This window comes from Emydura macquarii, unplaced genomic scaffold (genome assembly GCF_026122565.2).
Source record: "Emydura macquarii macquarii isolate MOO-44397 ecotype Brisbane River unplaced genomic scaffold, CSIRO-AGI_Emac_v2 contig_71, whole genome shotgun sequence".
NCBI lineage: Eukaryota > Metazoa > Chordata > Testudines > Chelidae > Emydura > Emydura macquarii.
The window spans coordinates 1,373,116-1,394,413 of record NW_027130208.1 but is presented as its reverse complement, the minus strand read 5'-3'; the positions used below and the strand labels follow the sequence as shown (position 1 = coordinate 1,394,413).

General features: G+C 39.3%; 1 protein-coding gene across 1 annotated transcript in view; it reads right to left on the bottom strand.

Annotated features, from left to right (window-relative positions):
• PRKAR2A (protein kinase cAMP-dependent type II regulatory subunit alpha) overlaps window positions 1-21,298 on the bottom strand; it is a 152,558-nt gene that overhangs the window by 64,096 nt on the left and 67,164 nt on the right. The window contains exon 3 of the mRNA XM_067541096.1: window positions 5,530-5,582. Within this exon, the coding sequence (XP_067397197.1) occupies window positions 5,530-5,582 (53 nt within the window). The remainder of the gene's footprint in view (window positions 1-5,529; window positions 5,583-21,298) is intronic.

Here is a 21,298-nt window from a genome sequence, read left to right as displayed (position 1 = left end):
ATGGTGCAAATGTGATCGCTAAAACATGTTAATTTACAACGCAATACAGCATTTTACAACATCTAGGAGGGTATACTTTGTGTAATTTTTTAGATAACTTGATTTTTATTAATTTAGGAAATAGCACATAATACTCATTACCTGTGTCAAGCTGCAGATGCAGCAGCAGTACATTAGGAATGGTAAGAACTAAATCACACACAAACACAACAGCACTTATATTTTATTAAGCTAAATCTTAAACGTTACATAAATGTTTCACATGTGCAATTACAGCAGTCTCCTGAGTTGCCAGCTGACAGCTGTCCTTAAACTTTTACCCCCCCCAAATTTTATTAACTCTAACAGACAAGTCATCACAACACTAAATGTACACTGTTCTTAAAACTTCTCTCTCTCATCTAGCTCTCATCTTCCCCACACCCACTGTCATTTTTATTCATAGACAAACAGAAATACGAGTTTTCCTGCTTTTTCAACTCCCAGTCGATTCCTTAGCTTTAAGTGAATAATACCAAATGATGAAAATATTCTCTCTGTGCCTGCAGAGGAAGATATTGCTGTGAAAAGTTGGCTTAGCAACTGAAGGAACTCTCTTTCAAGATTCTTGGCTAATGATTTCCACCAGTTCAGGGGAGTGACTTTGTTCAAAACATCATCAGTAAACATGTACTGTTTAAATGGTTCCGCTCCAGCCCTGAAAGTTATTATAACTGGCATAACTGAGGAGTGATTTTGAGATGCCCATGCCATGGCAGCATCATCTTCTTCAGAAGTTAGGCATCCATCTTTATATCCGGGGTCAAGAAAGTTCGCAAGAAAATGAGGTGGAGTTAGTGCTTGATCCATTTGCTTCTTTATTGCCTGCAGTTTAACTTTCTGATCAGTATTTCTTTCTTTAATGTCTCTTGAAGTGCCTTCCAAATTTCGACAGCATCAGCAATGCAGCAACAATGTCTCTGAAGTTTGTGTAAGGCTATGGATATAGGCTTCAGTATATGGAGCATATCCTCTACATTCCTCTTTAATCCAATGTTAGGTACTTTGGATGAGATACCTTCCATCTATTTTATCATAGTTTTCTTATCAAAGTTTTATGAGAATAGGCCAGTTCTTAATAAATTGTTCAAAACAATTAATCACAGAATTCCATCGAACATCTTGAGGGAGAATTTGTTTGGATCCTCCTGTTCTCTTCAGTGAAGCTGAAGCAAAATGGTTATTATGAAAGTATTGTGCAACTTCAACAACATTTTCTTTTATTCCTGGAGAAGATGTACTTAAGTCTTTGGCTAAAAGATGCGTTAAATGGACACTGCAGCCATGTGTTATTAAGGAGCATCCTTCCGTTTCTTCTTCTAAGTATCTTCTCATCTTTGCCACATTTGCAGCATTGTCTTTGACAAAACTGCACACGTGACAGTTGAATTTTTGTTCACAGTTTATAACAGCTTTCACTGCCACTTCTTTTAAATTTTCTGTTGTGTGGGCATTTCCCAATATATCTATTGTTTCTGAAAGATATGCAACCCCATCTTCTGTTGTCACACAGGCACATATTACTGGATCATTGTGTGCATCGCTCCACCCATCAAGGCTTTAACTTGCAAATTTCCCCTCAATATTTCTTGCACACTGTTCAAATTCCTTCTCATACACTGTATCTAGCAACCTTCCACCAATGTCTGCTCTGCCAGGTGGAGTGTAGCCTGGTCGTAAGGAGTCAAACATGTCAATGAAATGTTTATTGTTAACAATGCGAAAAGGAGAATTGTTGGCATAAATGAACCGAGCAATCTTTTCATCGATGGTGTCTTGTTGGTGTTTGCTGGTCCTTACTACATGGTCCATCCATGGTGGTGGTTTTACTGGATGATTGAAATCTTTTGCTTGCTACTGATACTTTGTTGTCTGAAATACATTTAGTTGCAGCACTGCTGCTAAAAGTATTAACGGATGACTCTGAAGTTGTTGCAGATAGACAGTCAAAGTCTCTTATGCTTAAATGGGATACTGAAACAAAATTCAAAGACGATTTTGAGTATTTGTTCTTCTCAGTTCTTCTCACTCTATTATTCAGTTAATCATTTACATTTTTTTCAGCAAGGATGCAGATCCGATTCCAAATTACCAAAAAAGCTAAGACTGACTTTACTTAGAGTGCACTTAATTTTGGAGTAAGCCCCATAGAACTCACTGGCAATTCTGTTTTTTGAGAAAACAAGTATAGGATGGGGTTCCATTGGGAAAGATGAGTTATGCCGAAGTAAAATAGGGAATAGACTTATGGCATCACCATTATGGTCTGTGGTCATGATGTTCCAAAATAAGGGGCATGTATTATGTAATATAAAATAAGAAAATGACACCCAGTGGCAACTGGCAACTTTAGATATCTCTTACTGCAGCTTTCTGTACCTCATACTTGGGTGATAGATTCTAAACCTAGTTAACTAATTAAACAAGCCATAAGGATTAGCTAAGCTAAACTTTTTTTCCTAGCAACATCCAACATAGTAAACAGCTTGGGAATTTACTTATTAAATCACACTTATACTAAAATGCACAGAGAGAGTCTTGAAGAATGATGCATTGCAAAGTGAATTATTTAAGTTACTAACCAGCTGATCCACATTGTTCTTCAGACATATTGCATCTTCATCCACATCATTTTCTCCCAATAAGCAGTTTTCGTTATGTTGTTTCATTCTCGCAACTAGGCCCTGCATCTCCCTCTTGCACTGCTTACACTTGACACATTTTCCTTTTTTACCCAGTGAAGGAATTTCTTCAAAATATTCCCAGATAGTGTCTCTCTTACACCTAGAAGCCATGACAGTTTTTCTATGGCAAAAGTGTGGGGGCATATAGGAAGCTGTGTGTGTACTGAATAATGGCTTCCCTTTTTCTTTCCAGTCCACTCCACTGTTCCTTTCTACTCTGCCTCCGTCCTTTGTCTCTCTGTCTTTAAGACAGTGTCTTAACTAACTCCTCTGCCTTGCTTGGCCCAGCTCTACCACATAAGCACAGAACAACAATCCTATCCAGCCTGTGTCCTCCTTTGCACATGTGACTTTAGTCTGCTGAGAAACAAACTGAAACAGAAAACGAAAGCCCAGAACTTTCAAGAAGCAAGAGCTGGTAGGTAGGCTGGACAGACTAGAGCCATTATTTCATTTTTATGAGACTAAGTGTAGGTTTAGCATGTTTGTGATGAGATTTAATTGTAACTTATGTTTTAAACAAGAGAGAAATTTAGTATTTCATTGATGATTTAAAAAAAAAAATTTTTAAATTTGATTTAAATGTTAAAAAATCCGATTTTTTTAAAAAAAAATTCTAAATCATTGATTTTTATCCACTCTGCTTAAAACTCGTTATTTTAGGGGAGTGGGGTGGAATGTAATTTTAAATTCTGGAATTCTTTTCCACTCTTTCCGACTTCTGAATTGTTCAGTCATCTTCAGGCAGCTGAAGCACAAAGCCTGCCTAACAGGCTAGACCAGAGTATGGCATTGGAGGGTGGAAGACAAAAACCCCAAGAACATGAAAGAAAAGGAGCAAGAAAACAATTCCAAGTAAAAAACAGTCAGACCCCTCTCCTTCTAAACTGCTCTGTCTTCTCTTTCCTCCTAATTCAGGACTTAGGCCAGCAAAGAGGGACCAGACACCAATTCAACTGCTGTGACTATGTCTGACCCCTTAGAGACCTCTATGCCTCTTATGAGCAAGAACTGGAGAAGAGAACTTTATGAGAATGGGGGAGTTGATACTAGCGCAGAAGGAGCTTCTCCCTGACAAATGACCCTTCCCAGGCACTTTCAGACACTAGACATGAAAGGTCAGCAACTAAAATCTTTCCCTTCCACTGGTGAAAAATAGTCAGCCATTCAATCCTAAGAAAGAGGCTTATAAAAAGGGGGGAACTGAGATCTCAGGTGACAACAGCTTGCCCCAATGAAACCTACTAACAACGAAGGTTATTTAATTTTTTTCTAAATTTAATATTAATAAACTTAAAAATACAATTATGCAAGTAGACTTTGAACCATGTTTTTAGAGAAAAATAGCCGAGGAAGTAATGAACTGGAGGGAGGAGAAATAAAGGCTATCCCAGCAACAGCAATTTATATAAGTGCTGATTCCCCAAGGGAGTATATTTGCAGTCCCAATGGTCACAACTTTCTAGAAGGTTCAGATTTTGCAGCAGATGCACAAGGGGAGGGAGGGAGGGTGTGTGTGTGTCTATATGGGCAATAACTGAATTTGAAATTTTATTTTTATTAAGCAAATTCCACTGCAACTATTTGTAGTTCTGAAAATCTGGACGAGATCCAAAACACATGGCATCGTACCCAGATACCTTGGTGAGGATCACAGTAGAAATATCTAGACAAGTACAGAAATCTTATATGTTTCTAGTGGCCCAAACCATCAGTATATCATCTAAATAACTTAATACCAGAACTATATCTCATGTCACTTCGTTTCACAAACTAAGAAAGACTGAATATTTTAGTTTTGTTTCCTTCAGATGATGTCTTCCCAGATAAAGAGAATGAGCGTTCATTTCTTCACTAAAATAATTCCTTATCATAATGAAAATGAAATCCAAGTAAATTCACTGGGAGTTTGGATAGTAAGCATAGAAGAGGATGAATTGCTTCAAGTTAACCACATAGATAGCCAGGATTCTGAAAGTTGCACCATTAAGTATTTAGCCATTAAAGAAAAACAGAATGAGAACACATTGAAAAACTTGATGTAAAAACAAATTTCTTAAAAGTCAAAATACTTCTCAGGAAAATCAGAACCTCTAACAGAATACATCTTTGCAGTTACTAGAGGCACCTATAACCTACTTCTCAGTGTTTAGTAATAAAAGGATTTAACAAGAATCGTCTGTTAGAGAACTAAATTGGCTTTAGATTTTCACAATAGGGAAAATGTGACGTCCTTTGAGACGAACAAGGCAACTGAGCGATCAACCAGGATTTTGTTATATACAGTAGCTCTCGAGAAATACAATTTTAACAGCTGGACTGTAATAATCCCTAGAAATTGCCTGCATTTAAAAAGATATAACAACTGGTGACTATTTCAAGGAAGCATTTCTCCTATACACATCCGGTAATTTCTCCCAGCACAGAACTGCTTTGATAAGAAAGACAGTGAAAAGCATGAGAAGTATTTTAGGTATCCAGGCAGAGAGCTGTGCTAAAACTTAACTAATTCTTCACACTAGCATCAATGCTCCAGGAAGTGTCTGAACAAGTACTGTTTAGCCAATAATTAGGAAAGAAAAAGATTTAAGTTCACATAGCTGGTAGCAGGCCTCTAGGTACAAATTTAAAATTATTTTGGACAACAAATGTGTAAATTAAAATCCCAAATGCCCAGAAAAAAGGACTTCATATTTCAGAATAATTCTGCTTTCATAAATGTACAGGTGACAAGGGGACGATGTGCATGCAGATGTACATTATCTTATGCAAAAAACTGTGCCAGATGTGATCTGCCCACTCTTACCCTTGGTTCTGTATCTTCTTCTTCCTCATCTGGATTGAAGGCTTCAGCACAAACTTAACAGGGAGAAGAAGAAAATAAAGTTACACAAATGCTCTATTTCACAGGAGTGTAAGACAAATAAAATTGTAATTCCCTCCCTATAAATTTGCCATCCTACATTCCACTTTTGTTTTTAAAGTGATTTTTCTGTGAATAGTGCTAGTGTCCAAGGCTGAAACCCTATTTATTCTCAGAATAGATACATTATGGTAGTATCCAGACACCAAAGTGATGGGCATGTAAAAGACTGAGTAAGCTTCCTCCATATTGGTCAAAACTATTACTTTTAAAACACTACCTCTAACCAGATTCATTGTACCTTCAAATTATAAATATAGTACTCTAATGTACACATACAGATTTCAATTCTGCAATTTCTTACAACCAAATTTATAATGATCATGAATATAAATCCATTCACAAAACTCTAAACATTAGAGCAAAACCATCTTGTAGCCACAATTGCTCACTCACACATAACCATACATGTACAGAACTACACACAACATGATCTATAGACTCATATAAACCCTATATTAATAAACAAAAAAACAAAATGTAACCAATAAATATGGTCTCATTTAAGGCTATAAGATGATGGTTGAGGATGAGAGTGAAGCCGTGGGCGGAGAGTCATGGAAAGTAGGTATGTGAGGTTGAGAAATTAGTGGAGTATAGATGGGGTGTTGAATAACTATTTGCTTTTTTTGTGGTCTGTTTTGGAGGAGAGGGAGAAATATGAAATTTAGCCATCTTTAAGGGTTTTTTTTTTTTTGGGGGGGGGGGGGGGGGGGTAGGAATTTTCAAACTTTTAAATAAGTATCAACACCAATAATGAATCAGATGGATAAGTATCAACTGTTGATATGTACTATCACATGCATGCCCCGCCTCCCCATACTCCTGATGTTTCATACCATTCAAACAGCCTTAATAACATCCTGGCCCCAAGAACTGCATTCGTTCTCCATGTCTCCTGAGCAGCCCCACTTCTCTTTCAGGGGCGTAGCCAGAAGTGATTTTCTGGCAGGGCCTGTGATTGACTCGGATGGGCCTGGGCCACTTCCTGCTTCCAGTCACGTGACCAAAAGTAGGAAGTTCAGGTAGTGACCGGCCAAAAGCTGCCTAACACTCCAGGATAGCTTAAGCAGAGATCGGCAGCAGAAGCAACAGATTGGGTGGGCCTGCTTTCAAAGTAGCCTGCTTTCAGGCCCACCCGTAGCTTCACCCTGTTCTCCTTGGGCACAGACTATTTCTGTGGCTCATGCACCTATCAGCACAGTATGTGGACACTGCTCCATAATTATCTTATGAGCTAAACAGAGGCAACACATGGCAGGGCCATGCTGGGTCACATGCCCCCCACCCCCCATTCCCTGAGATTTGCTGCCTGGCTTGTATTGAGCATGCTCCCACAGACTGAGCATGCTCAATAACATCTGCTGAAGCTGCTGCCCTCACTCTACTACTTCCCTCCACCCACCGCCATTGGGAGGTATGAGTTGTCTCTGGAGCGAAGCGTGACTTCCATCTTTAAAGTCTTTGCAACACCTTTCAGTAACACTACATTTAATATATCACACACACACTACATATAATCCTGCCCACGCTATATACACAAAGATAAAAGACTTGGGAGCCACTAATCAGAATAGTCACAAATACATCATCAATTGATGTTTATAAGACCCAATAATAAATATTTAAACCAATACGTACTAGATTTTAATCACCTATATCTACATTAACAAAGTCAGAGCTCAGTACATGACATTAAATGACATTAAATAATCTTTTTGCCCATCATTAAAAACAGGACCCAATAGGCAGTGAACACTTATTGCATGCATACAGTGATGTTATGACGAAGACGACTCCTGGCCAAATGACTTTACCCAAGCAAAGTACTACTGACAGTCATGATGTTAGAGCAGAGGTCCCCAAACTATGGAGTGCACCCCAGTGGGGGGGCACAGAGGAACCTTCGGGGGGGGGGGGGCATGGCTGGACCTGAGCCAGCCCCCGGGGCAGGGAAGAAGCACCACCCAGCCCCATCTCTGCTCCAGCCCTGACCCCTGGCTGCAGCCCCAGCCTCAGCTCCTGGCTGTGGCTGTGGCCCCCACACCCCGCTCCTGGCTGACTCCAGCTCCTGGCCGCGTGCCCTGCAGCCCCAGGCCCAGCTCCTAGCTCCTGTTCTTGGCCCCAGGCCGTTTGTGGCCCTGGGCCCAGTTCCAGGCCCTGAGCTGCAGCTGGAGCCAGGCTTTGGCCCCACTCCCTGCCCTGGCTATAGATTGTGGCTACTGGGGGGAGAAGGGCATAGATGCGGATTAAGTAAGGGGGAGGCGTGACTTCAAAAGTTTGGAGACCACTGTATTAGAGAGACAAGGTGGGTGAGTAATATCTTTTATTGAACCAACTTCTGTTGGTGAGAGAGAAGCTTTCGAGCTTACATAGAGCTCTTCTTCAGGTCTGCGTAAGCTCGAAAGCTTGTCTCTCTCACCAACAGAAGTTGGCTGAATAAAAGATATTACTTCACCCACCTTGTCTCTCTAATATCCTCGGACTGACACGACTACAGTCACGATGTAACAGATGCAGTTATAATGGTCAGTTTCAACAATTTCAAAGTCATTTTAGTTCAGTTTCTGGGTGCTTCAGTACAGACTTTTCTTCTATTACAGTTTTGTAAGTAGTAAAATCTAGTACATGATGATCTTTTTTGGAATATTAGAGCCAAATATTCCCCAAATTCTAAAAAGGTAAGTCTTTAAAAGAAAATGTTTCCAATTAACTTGAGGGCTTTGACAGTTCTTACATATCTAGGTGGACTGCGATTAATTCACACAAGATGCACAGATGTGCAAAGACGGAAGGTGAAAAGTCAGTCTTGTTTTCACTTAGTTTTGCTCTTGCTTTAATAAGAGTAGTCTTGTGCTTAAGCCTGTACACTACTTACAATTTTAAAATGAAATAGGCATTTTCTTTTGTATTTTATTCATTATCCTGACAATACTGATGTCTTGGCAGAATGCCCAGCTTGCTGTAATGATGTCTAACAAATTAATGGACTTCGGAAGATATAAAAAAATTGGCAGATTTTAAAAATCTAGAACCAACACTAGTATTCAGCAACTAGCAAACAATTTAGAGAAGCATATGGAACTGACCACTAACTTAGTCATTATTTTTTCATAAGGGTTACAAAAATTCATCATTCTAGCAACATTTAAGGTGCTTGTATATGTTCCATAAACAGAAAGGTATAAATAGTCACTATGCCAGCTAATTAAGTTTTAGTCCATTTTTTCTGGGTATGAATACTAGAACATAATTCAAACCATTCATTTATCACATCAAACAATGAAACCAAATGCTGAAGTCATTAACTGTATGAACAATATCTATTGCTCATTGTCTAATACATCAATAGGTAAATAGTTTATTCTCCCTCTATTAGTTTGGACTAATGTGAATAAGTCTTGATGGTCCAATCTTCACAAATGGCCAGTTGATATTAGTTGCAGACACAGACAAGCAATCTACATCTTAGAATGGCTTGTTTAAAAAGAAACACCAGTGTGTCCTAGTGGGAAAAGATGAAGTCCTGCATGTTCCAAAGAAAGGTAATATTATGAATCGAAAAGCAACCTGAAAGCTACAAACCGCAGAAGGATAAGTGTACACTCATTCTGTGCGACATAAAGGTGCACAAAAGGGGGAATTATTTACTAGCAGTTCTGTTTCTAAGTCTTCTTCTTTCACTCAGCTTACAATAGGGATCACAGTCTCTAGTGTGAGAGAGCCCTGAAGATTCCATAAGGAACATCTCCTGCTCTCTGCTGTAGACTGTCTGGTGTCTCAGTTCACTAAACAGTGTCAGCAAATCAGTCTAATCATCTTACTAGTAACTGGAGTTCATTTATCCTCCACACAGTAAGGAATCTTAAAGAACTTTTATTTGAATATGTAGTTTTATTGGAACTACACACCTTCAGATGTGTAGGTAGGAACTTAAAGGCTATACTACAGATCAAAGCTTGCTCCGTCAGTGTTCTACCCAACATCAAGAGTTTGGCCTTAGACTTTGTCTCCCCTCAGTTGTGTTGAGACTACTGCTAAAAAGCAATCTTCAGAATTAAGGAATATCCTTTCAAGATTTCCCCCCGACAGGGTGAGTTCAATTCCATGGCTTAGACTAGCACTAGGGCAAAGCCTTGTTGATTTCTTTTATGTTTGGCAATCAAAGTTAAGTTCTCAAACTAGAAAACAGTCAATTGACCAAGCAAATAATGTCAACTGGCCAGTCAACTGATTGCCTACTCTTTGACCATGGTCAAATATCATTAAATTATTCCAGCAAGAATGCCCTGATGTAGGCAGCCGCCTACTTTTTTGATTGTATCATGGTGCCATCTGTTAGCAGGCCTACTTAAATGTCTTGATTACTCATTTTACTACATGGTAATATCACCTGTTTGGAAAAAGGCAAATTAATTGAAAGTTGAACATCTTGATTAGCTGGAATCTTCCAGAACAAACATTGTATGTATGTATTTATGTATATCTTTATTGGTATACCATGCCATCAATGTACACAGTGATTTACAAAGCACAACAAACCAGATCAGGGAACTCTGGCCTTTAACTTGAGAGTTTATCATCAAAACTAACTAGAAAAATTTACAGAAATTAACTCAGAAGAGAGTGAGGGAGGGAGAGGATGGTTCACAATCATTAAAGCTCATCCCCCAAAACAAAGAAATAAGATGCACAGCCACTAAGCTACTTAAAAGAGCTAGCCTGCTGCCTACCTAGCAAAAATGCATTTGAAAATGACTTCTTTCCTTTACAGTTGCTATGTATTTGTTTTATTTCTAGTTAATTTCACTTTTCTTTCAGCTGTTCAGTCATGAATAACACACATTTAAATACTAACCTAACACTACTAAAAAGGTAGAATAGAATTATTATTCTTTCATTTTTTAGAACTTTGTTGCACTGTTTCACATTTTTCTGAGTTAAAATAACTCAGTTAAGTATCTTGTTTCTAGTAATTACACATAAGAATCTAAGACTAGGCCAATTGGAGACCATCAAAGCTTACTTTTTTGTTATTGTTATTACTGTTCTAATAAATTGGAACTTTAAAATAGCAGAGCATTTCTGACATTGGATAATATTTGACTGGTCAATTAACGAATTATATTTGGACCAGTCAAATGCCTAACCTTCCTCCTCTGTTGATAGGCCACACTAGAGGTGATGGAGATCTGTTGCATTTGTGCCTGTCAGAGATCCCAGTACAATGTGGCCTGGCGGTGGAAAGGGCCTGGCGGTTGGTACCATAATTGCCCATACCAGGAAGGCTGTGGGTCACCGGGGTGGCATGCCTGGTGTCCATAGGGAGCCGGGGTTCCATACAGTGGGTGAGAAGAGCATTGGAAAGCTAGGTCTTCTTGCTCGCTTTCTGATTCCGACAATGAAAAGGGAAGTGCATAGCAGGAGGTTGTTGGTAAGCCAACAGCGCCACATGAACTTGGTACTGGGGTCCTGGTACTGAGCAGAGGAGGGTCCAAGTGTGTCGGATACCAAAAGGTCCATCGTGCACCAGAAATCTGTTGGTTCAGAGGGTGCTAGTACCAGCGGAGGCTGTTGGTGCCAAGAGGCTTGTACTGGTGAGTGACAGAGACGTGGAACTGATGGCAGAGTCCATTGGTACCTGGCATTATCAATGGCAGTACCGATATTGATGACCATACCAACAGGAGCTTTCTCCGGGGCTGATCCTCTATGCTTTTCCATGTCCCCATAGTTCAGATTCCTCTTTGTCTGTGCCCATTGGGTCTTTAGGCACTACAGCTTGCCCTATCAGTTTGGTACTGTGCACGTCCCAGGTACCAGATTTAGCTGACTTCGGTGCTTTTGATACTGATGATACTGTCCAAGCCTGGGGTCATTTTCAGCTCAATTGGGGCTCGCTATGGGGACTCACCTACCTTTTTTTAAGAGGCCTTACGTAAGTAGCTCGCAGGCGCGCCTCTGATCTCCCTTCCCTTCAAAGTGGAAGGTAGCAGTGAGGGCTCTCGCTGGGATTCTGGAGGTTGAAGGACTGACTCCATGAGTAGTAGTTTGTGCCTCAGTTCTCTGTCCTTCCTGGATCTGGGCTTCAGATGCTGACACAAGCCACACTTCTGTGGAATGTACTTCTCTCCCAGACAATGAACGCACTGCGAGTCTCCATCAGTCACTGGGATACAGATTCCTTGCAACTGAGGTACTTTTTGAAGCACAGGGAGCGGGCATACCCTTATCCTGAAGGTACCTCCCCCACAGGGGGCTGATGGAAGACAAAGTCCTTTTTTTTTTTTAAAAGACAATAGCCACAATAAAATATAAATGAAGCAAAGGAAGTAAAAAGGGCTTCAAAAGAAGCTCAACTGAGTAATTCTAAGAGAGTTAATGATCTGTGAACAGACAGCTCAAGCTCCATCTCTTGCCAGGGGCAGCTGAGAAGGAAATGAGGAGGGATTGCCTGCACACACTGGCTGGCCTCCTGGCAGCAGGGAGCAGTGCATGCGCGGGCAGGACAGATTGAAACTAGAATTATCCTATCAGCAGCGCAAAGATGCAGACACACCTATAGTGGAGCACCCACATGGACACTACTCGAAGAAGAAACAGACTGTCTTTTACAGCATATTATCTATTTAGATTTTTATATCACATTCATTACCAGGGTGTCTTAACAGACTATCTGTGCTGGAGTAATAGTGCTGTGCATCTGTTCCCTTTGCTGCCATTCCCTATATACAAACCCCTTTAGCAAATTCATAAAAAATTAACATAAGGACAACTAAAGATTAACCATTTGTAGGTTAAACTATAAACACTGATTACCAATCTGATCCTTACTTCTCCTGAGAAAAAAAGGAAACCTTGTTCCACTACCTTATCTGACTGAATTAGCACTGTTGGCTATTTTAGTGCCTTAATAAAATAGATATTTGTGGAAAGCTTATATATATACAGATTATCCTAAAGATAATTTTTGTTAGTATTGTCTTCCTGAATCCGTCTCTGATAATGAGACGGTGGAATCAGACTTTGCCTAGATGGGATTTTTATCACAACTGTAGCTATGCAGGAGCAAGTGTCAGGCACAGACGTGGCATCCAGTATAAACTATGCCTTGCACCAATGCAGCACATATACATTAAGCATTTGCAACAGCACAGCTACACATTTACCTAATTGTGAGCTCTACAGCAAAAAGCAAGTGAAAGTTTATAAACTGTCACAATTCCCTCAAACAACAAATGTTAATGAGAAATGGGGAAAAAGTGAGATGGACAGACTGCATTACTTTAAACAAAAAAGCCTGCTGATATCACTCAAGGACTGTGTTAAGATCATAGATGGTTAGCAAGAAAAGTGTGGAACCAAAATTCAGTAAACCAAAATGGGTGTGTCAAAAACTAGGCCTAACTGGTGGACAGAATAATAAGAAGATGTTACTATTCTGCCCAACCCTCCCTTTTGGGGTCCTTAAAGAAATACTCTGAGGAGAAAAACTGGCTACTGGAGTGAGCTTACCTATCTTATTCTTCCCTTTCCTATTTTCTCCTTTTACATTCTTTCTAATGTCTGGCTTAGCTGGCCAAGATTGTATATTTCACAACACTGCTGTAAGCATGTGACTAGAAAAAGGCAGGAAAATGGAACATTCTAAACAGCCCAATGCTGGTACAAGTTTGCCAGGTGTCGGAGTGGCTACTAAGAGCATACATAGTGTCTGTGTTTTTCAGCAGCAAGACTGCAAATGAAAATCAACATCAGAGATAGAAGGTGCATTTTCTATCTTTGCTGTTCTTTTCTCTCTCCCTAGTGTGTGTTTGTCTTGTAAAGGATTGAACTTTAACAGCAGCAATAACAGCTCCAGCCCATTCCAACTAACTTCTTTCTTCTTCCAAAAGGATAGTTATCACCATCTTTAATAACATCTACAAAAACTGTCAAATGGGGGATTTTTTCTTTTAAAAACTCTCTCCAGCTAAAGAGTTCTTGCTTCCTTCACCAGCACTGTCCCATCCCTCTAGAACCAGCTTCTTTCCCACCCCCAACTCTCCCCCTTCTCCTCCTCCATGTATTTACTGTCCCCCACTTGGTTCTCCCCTCCAGTTCCCGTTTTCCCCATTAAAAACCTTCCCTCTACAGTGCTCTTATTTTGGTTGATCTCCCCACACTGCCAGTTTAGCTGTTGTCTCTGATGTGTATAGGCAGCAGCAGGGACAGCCAGCGATTCCTCCGCCTGTAGCACTAGGCAGTCTGTGGGCCTGATTTTCCTCTCAATCAGCCTTTTCCAGTTCGCTGATTTTCACAAAATATTAATAGGGTTCTCCCCATCGATGCCTAGAACATTCTCTGAAATTTTGGAGTTGATCAGATGTGGTGTTCAAGAGTCATTACAATACATACAGAAAACTGGCATGAAGTTGAGTGGCCTAGCGAAGGTAGGCCACTCAACTGGTCAAGGCCAGCTTTCCACTGAAACCATAGCAGTATCATCATCAATCATGTAATCAGTCAAATTCTTCCAAAAACGTATTCACTTGCTGTCATATGCTGAACACCTCCCTGTATAGTCCTTTGTTCTATAACGTCTGATATGTCATGATCGAAGTCCTCATGGGTCAGTGCAAATTTCAAGATACTTAATGGTATGCACGGGTAAACATACTCAGAACTCTCAACCACACTGTATCTGGGCCATAAGTTGGGCCATCAATTCTCTTTTTCAAATCACCAATCACGAGGTTCAGGTTGCAGAAGATTTTTGAACTCCCAAAAATGCGCATTAGAATTATGCTAAATGTGACTCACTCAGATGGCAACCAGCGTGCCAAAAACCTCAGACACCAGAAGCAAAGTTTACATCAGAGAAGTTCTCATATTTTTAATTTAATTTTTGTTATCTTAGCAAATAGCAAAGACCTCCTTTGTCATACATGTCTCTGCACTCTTGGACGGCATTTTCTGCTTGAACATTGGCATGCAATCAATGTCAATATATTTTTACCTATACAGATGCTGTTTTTCCCTTTTTTGGCACCCAATAATGGATTTGTGAGTGGAATATATCCAGGGCAAGGTGCTGTGCAATCATTTCTTTAAAGTGTCCACTTTGTGCTACATTTAAGGCAATGTTTTTTGCATAAAAGAAAATTGTAACTTTTAGCAAGTTCACATCTTTGCCTTTTCAGATCAGTGATTGACATTTGCTATTTTGGGACATTGCTCCTAAAGTTGATATAGGCCTGGAACAGTTTATAATTGTGGGTGTGTTTTAATGACAATGATGCCATCAAAAAAAGTCTCATTTGTACCATGAAGCTCAGTGTCCTGCTCCTCAGTAATGAAATCTCTGCTCAATGGCACATTTGGTCTTGAAGAACCAAAAGAAATGGATTTCCTGTATTTTTGAGATAAGCACAAATTCTGTCTCTCTAGTTCCTCTGGGTGGGGTTCAGCAGCAGCAGGGATGAACCCAGAATTTCTGGATCTAAAATCATGCGCCTCAGTTGCCTGAGCTGAGGCATTCAGATCAGTTAGCTCAAAGCTAGTAGCAGATGCAAACCACTATATGATACAGCTTGGATTACATTAATATTTACATCTTTACAGTAGAAGAATCCTGATTACATGATCTTCAGTTCATCTGATCACTTGTTTTCTACCATTTCCTTCAACTTCAGGCATGTTAAGCCTGATAAACTTATGTTGATATTGGTAATCACTAACCACTAATTATTCATTTGCAGTACTGAACAACAATTTTCACATTTACAACAGTTAGAATGAGAAGTGATCCCATAGGGAATTTAACACTGAAGACTACAAAATAAGATGAGCTAGCTAGCTTTGTATAGTAATAGTTTATCAAATGCTCTGCCCACTTTCCAAAAGCTTCTAGATTCTAGAAAGCCAGTCACACCCAAGAATTATCTACCAGATCCCCATTCAACCGTCAATGATAGTTGATTCTAACTGAGGGGGGTGGGTATTTAAGTGGCAAAGGAGAAAATGTGTTTGGATTTTCAATTCTGGAAACCCTGGTTCAAATTCAATTTACAGTAGAAAACAAGTGAAAATAGATATCAGAATACCTATTGCTTAGCCTAATATGGAGAAGCCAGTCTCTGCTTAGGACAAGCAGGGCTGTACTGGCAGAATCACACTGTAAATCTTATGAAGTGCCTATGTGTTTGGTTCCTCTAGTACTTGTTGCTGTCTTTCAATTTTAATAAGACTGTAAAATATAGGATAAATCAATACCTGGGGTACTTTTTGTAACATTACCTTGCCTATGTCAAAAGTCCCATTTCATCTTATCAGCAAAAAATGAAATAGTTCTAGCCATTCTGGCACTGAAGGCTAAATTTTACTGCCATAATCTGTCACACACTTCCTCTACTTTAAATTAAATCTTTTCAGTGATGTGATGAGTGTAACTTGAAGGGCCAAATCTGGGTCCTGTTTTTTCAGCAGTCTAGGCTAATAATGATTCTGCACAGGAAATATTCACAGAATAATATAAGTATCTTTTCTCCCAAAGAAAATACAAGCAATGAAATGAAGTGTTTACAATGACAACATATTGGCCAACATCGATTTTCATTCTATATATTTAGAATGCATTGCTCACAAGTATTTTTACTAAATTTTTACACAGTTGATCTAAAAATCTGTTACAATTTCAGATATACAGTAAGCTAAAATCTTTGTATGGTGCCTTATTGCATGAGTAATCTTATGATGTCTTTTAAAAGCAGCCAGTAAAATATAATAAAACAGCCATAAAAATAGGTTAACCTAGCCACAGGTTAAATCAAAAAGACACATTAAATATAGTACAGCATTAAAGTTTCCCTAAGATCCAAATGGGGAATTTCCTGAGGAAAGGCATAATTAGATAAAGTGATTTATGAACAACCAATCAGAATGGAAATCTGGCACCTTTACCCTGAATAAATCACTTAGACAACATTTCTTTTGATAGAACGATGAAGATAATCACAACTGCTCTAAAAATTGTATTCCTACCTTGATATTTCATTGCAGTTACTTCTCAGCCTTCCTTAGTCTTAAAAAGATATAATCTATCATAAAAAGACACTCTGATCCAATTGGGAAGAAGCTGGTCTAATTACCTTTTTTTTTTTTTTTTTTTTTTTTTTTTTTTTTTTTTTAAAGATACCTCTCTAAAGACTGAGGAAAAATGCCTGTGCTTCCAACCTTCAGATGAAATAAACCTGTTTAATCATTCTGCTATTCAGAAATGTTATTTAACGCATTGATTTTTTTAAAGGTATTTGTGCAGGATCAGAACTAGAAATCTTTGTGCTGTGTGAAAAATATGCTACTCTTCCCCATTTCCTTGGTATAAGTGGACTGAGGCATGGCTTGTTGTTATGACAACAAAACATTACATACCTATTTGAAGATTAAGACAAACAGTTACTATTTGCATGAATATGCGAGTTATTTGGGATTTTCTTTGGGGGAGTTATTCTCTTGATGCATGAAGATTTACAGGCATAACTTTAATACCTGCGTACATGTAGTTTAATCTATTATAGGAAGGTTTGTTAGAGAGACAAGGTAGGTGAGTGAGATAAAATCCTCAACCCACCATGTCTCTCTAATATCCTGGGACTGACAGCTACAATACTGCATATAGGAAGGCTTGATTTGTAACTTCTTGCCAGAAAAGCCATGCGCCAAAGAATGAATAAATCCACACAGCCACTCACTTCTTCCTTTTGCAGTGAAGAATCTATTTGAATAAAAATGTATAGATCCTTGTGACGGTACAGAGGTATATATTATATCATACACACAGATTTTGGTATTATAGCCAAAATATAATTTTGGCTAAACTCAAAGCAACTGCCTAGCATTTACATAGGAGTTCATCTTCAAAGCACTTTGTAACACAATCAAGAAGTCTTAAAAGACTGTGAAGGATGTTTCCCCATTTTACAGATGAAGGCTGAGGCACACAGAGGTAATTTCCCCAAGGCCAATTTATGTCTGAACAAGGATCACAAATCCTGTGTTTCTTGCTCCCAGTTCTGAACTCACACCAGTAAATGTGGGCAACCCAAGAGATCCTGAAATGCTCTGGATGTTCCAGTAACAGCAGTAGCAGAGAACTTCGTACAAAAAAATTAAGTTATATCATGCTACAAAACGGATTAAAAACAGTAATTTTATGTGGCAGCAATACAGAAGGAGTTCACATTCTGATATGGTAATAGCTTGATTTTGACTATTACAGTTTAACAGTAATTCAAATTTGCTACTTCATTTTTACTTCAGGTCTCTGAATGGATGTTTAAAAGGACAAGAGAGTATCTTACAGTTAGTCATTTGTATTATATATGTTGTATATGTCCTGATAGATTCGCTTTGCCAAGCTGCAGAAAAAACAGGAAAGAAAAACAGAATGTAAACATGCTGTTGATCCTATTCAATACACTCCACTGTGGGGCAGCTTTCTAAGAAAGCCTCACTGATGACATACAAAAACAACGAGAGTTCTGTAGCGCTTCAAAGACGAACAAATTTAATTTCTGCAGGCATAAGCTTTCGTGGGCTGTAACCCACTTCATCAGATGTAAGGAATAGAAATCAGATTGGAGGTATATATATACATCTAAGGTTAAGGAACAACAATGGGGAAGTTAGGTATAAGCAAAGTCCATTCAGTTAGAGTAGTTGAGGCCTATTCACAACCATTGATTAGGAGATGAGAACGTGTGAACAGTGACAATTACTTCTTGTAATGAGATAACCATTCCAAGTCCCTATTTAGACCCAGTTTGATTGTGTCAAGTTTGCAGATGAGTTCTAATTCAGCAGTTTCTCTTTGAAGTCTGTTTTTGAAGTTTTTTTGTCCATAAAAAAGGTCTACCGGAAAATATGATGCTACTACTATTTCAACATGAGGCAGAAGGCTCACTTTTAATTATCTGCAATGTTTTATCCAATTTCATAATTATTTAAAAATACTACAAGATATGTGTAATGGATTCAGGTTAAACCAGCAATTGAACATCAAAAATAAGTAATAATTTCTCTTGGTTACAAACAGAGGGGAAATGTTTAATATCACATTTAGCCTTTTGTGTGCAATGCTCAAGACTCCAAGATTCCAAGAAATGACTCAGTAAGTCTGTGCTTACAAAATCAGCATGTCTCTTACACGCAGGTTTAGAAAAGCAAACAGTTAACAGAAATGATTGCTGGCAAACACAAAGCAGTCGGAGTATTTTCCCGCCTAGAAACAGGAAATCCTTCTCTCAGTGCCCAAACTGAGAAGTCCTTGCACCTTTATACCTGCATCTGTAACATGTGAATTGCAAAGTAAGACTAAGATATGTATTACATGAATGGAGAACCAGCACCCAAGGAATAGTGCATAGAAAGGCTTTTGAGCTAAGGAAAATGCAAAAGAGAACCAAGCAGGACATTCAGTGTTAGAAAGAAAGGTGCACGAAGTCAGTGGTTCCCAAGTCTTTTACAGCCTTGCCCCCCAACTCCTCTGCAACCCCAGACAGTTGGGGAGGTCCTGGGGAGAACTGGAGAGTGAGCCCAGCCCACACTCACCTCATAGCAGCAGCTCCTGTCCCATAGGTGCTGCAACCTGGTGCATGGAGTCACAGTGCCACTCACTCAGATTTAGTCTGGTCACTCCTCCATCATGACAGGCCAAACTTCAGTGGCATTGGGACTTGGTGCACCAGTTAAAAACTCAGCTGGGGAGCCCTCTCAAGCAGGAGCCCTGGCTCAAACAGCCACTTTTGCACACACACTGTGGGTGGCTCTGTCTGGGGGAGTGCTTCCAGGGCATGTCTGAAGTGGGGAAGGGGTACAGTGACAGGCAAGCACCTAAACTCTTCCCAGAATCCACCATTTGGGAAAGCTGGTCCAAGTACTAGAAGCCCTTCATGAATTAACAAGCATTGTTTTAGAAAAGTACTTTCAAGAACTTTGAGACAGCATTGTCTATAAGTAGAGACAACTTCATACCTGTGTCGAAACAGACCAAAACTGGGTTTCCTCTAATGGGACAAATCTTGCCCTCTTCACTCATGGCAAGCCAAGAGCATTGCAAAATCAGTATGATTTTGATACAAAAAGAGATTGGAGAGGGGCAAGGAGGCAGGCACCCACAAAGAGAACCACATCTATGCTCTAAAAGACTATTTCTGTCCCAGCATACAGGGTAAGCAGAGACAGTACCGCAGATGGATCACCTGTGACTGTCCAATCCCACCTTTGAGAAGGAGAAGCAGCTATGCTGCAGTAGCTGTCACAGAACAATTCTGCTGCTGCTCTGGTGCTTGACAGGGAGGACACCAATCCAGAACCACCATGTGCATAATCTGATTATTCTGTCTTCAGGCAGGATCAGGATTTGCTATTTGACAATTACGGTTTTTAATGTGCTATTTCATAAATGAATTTCACTTCCCAGAGAACATATGGATGAACTAGTACGGGTTAGAGATAAGATTATTAGGTGGGACATTATTAGTAAGAAATTATGCATTTTATTTAGAACTATTCTGTATTTCATTGATTCAATAAAATTGGGTTTTCAAAAACAATGATTCTTCTCCTCCACCCCAATTTTCAGAATATCAGTATTAGGTCAGATTCATAATCAGACACACCAATTTGAATTAAATATGAATATAAAAAACTGAACTTCCAACAACCATCTCTACCTACAATACATCCCCTTACTAGGTCAAGACTTAATACAGACAAATTATTAAAAAGCCTTTCAATGGAGTGCTCCGACTCCCACGGCACAGCAGGACCTACATTTCTCCAATCTTCCCAGGTAGCCTAGTGAGCCTACTAGGTCTAAATATAAGAATTAATTGTGGTGCTGTCCATTTAGCCTCCTGCAGACCCTGAACCGCCTCTCCCCATTTCTGCCTTGAACCCAAACACAACATGGGAAAGAAGGCTATAAGATCACTTTGCAAGTTCTAATTTATTTTTTGAAGTTAAATCATATAGGCTTTCAGGGAGGTGGAAAGTCTAGCCAGATAAGACTCAATGGGATTGAAACCAAGAATGCTTATGGAAAAATTGTTTTTTGTGGAAGATAAGAAGGACATGCCTATGAGGTGTACCAAATTAGGATTTTATGCAGTTTGTTGGGCAGAGACTATCTTACACAGTATTTGTATTCAGATTCAAATGCTAGTTAAAAACAAGTTTAGTAATGTTAGTCCCAGGCACAGACTCACTACAAAGAGTGGTTGGTGGAATCTGCTGTTGCATCAGATTCACCTAAATGGTGGAGGCTGGGGAAATTATCTGGCACAATTTTCTAAATTTTGCTACATAAAAGGTGAGTTGTCAGCAAGACTGACCTTAGGAATGTTTTCTGATATATGCTCACTGTAAGACATCTCTTTTACTGAAAGTGTATTTAGACTGGTGGTATAACACAGCACTCACGCTACTGAAGAGTGTAGAAAAGAATTGTATCGTTCTGCAGAAACTGCTCAGCCTATTTAGAAGAAGGATCAAGGAGGATGCAGGATATTCAGAGATTTAGAATAGGGTACTCTAGGAAGCAATCCAGCAACCAAAGGAATCCCACCTTGTAAACAGGAAGTAGCATTCTGCCTCATATATCATTCGCAGC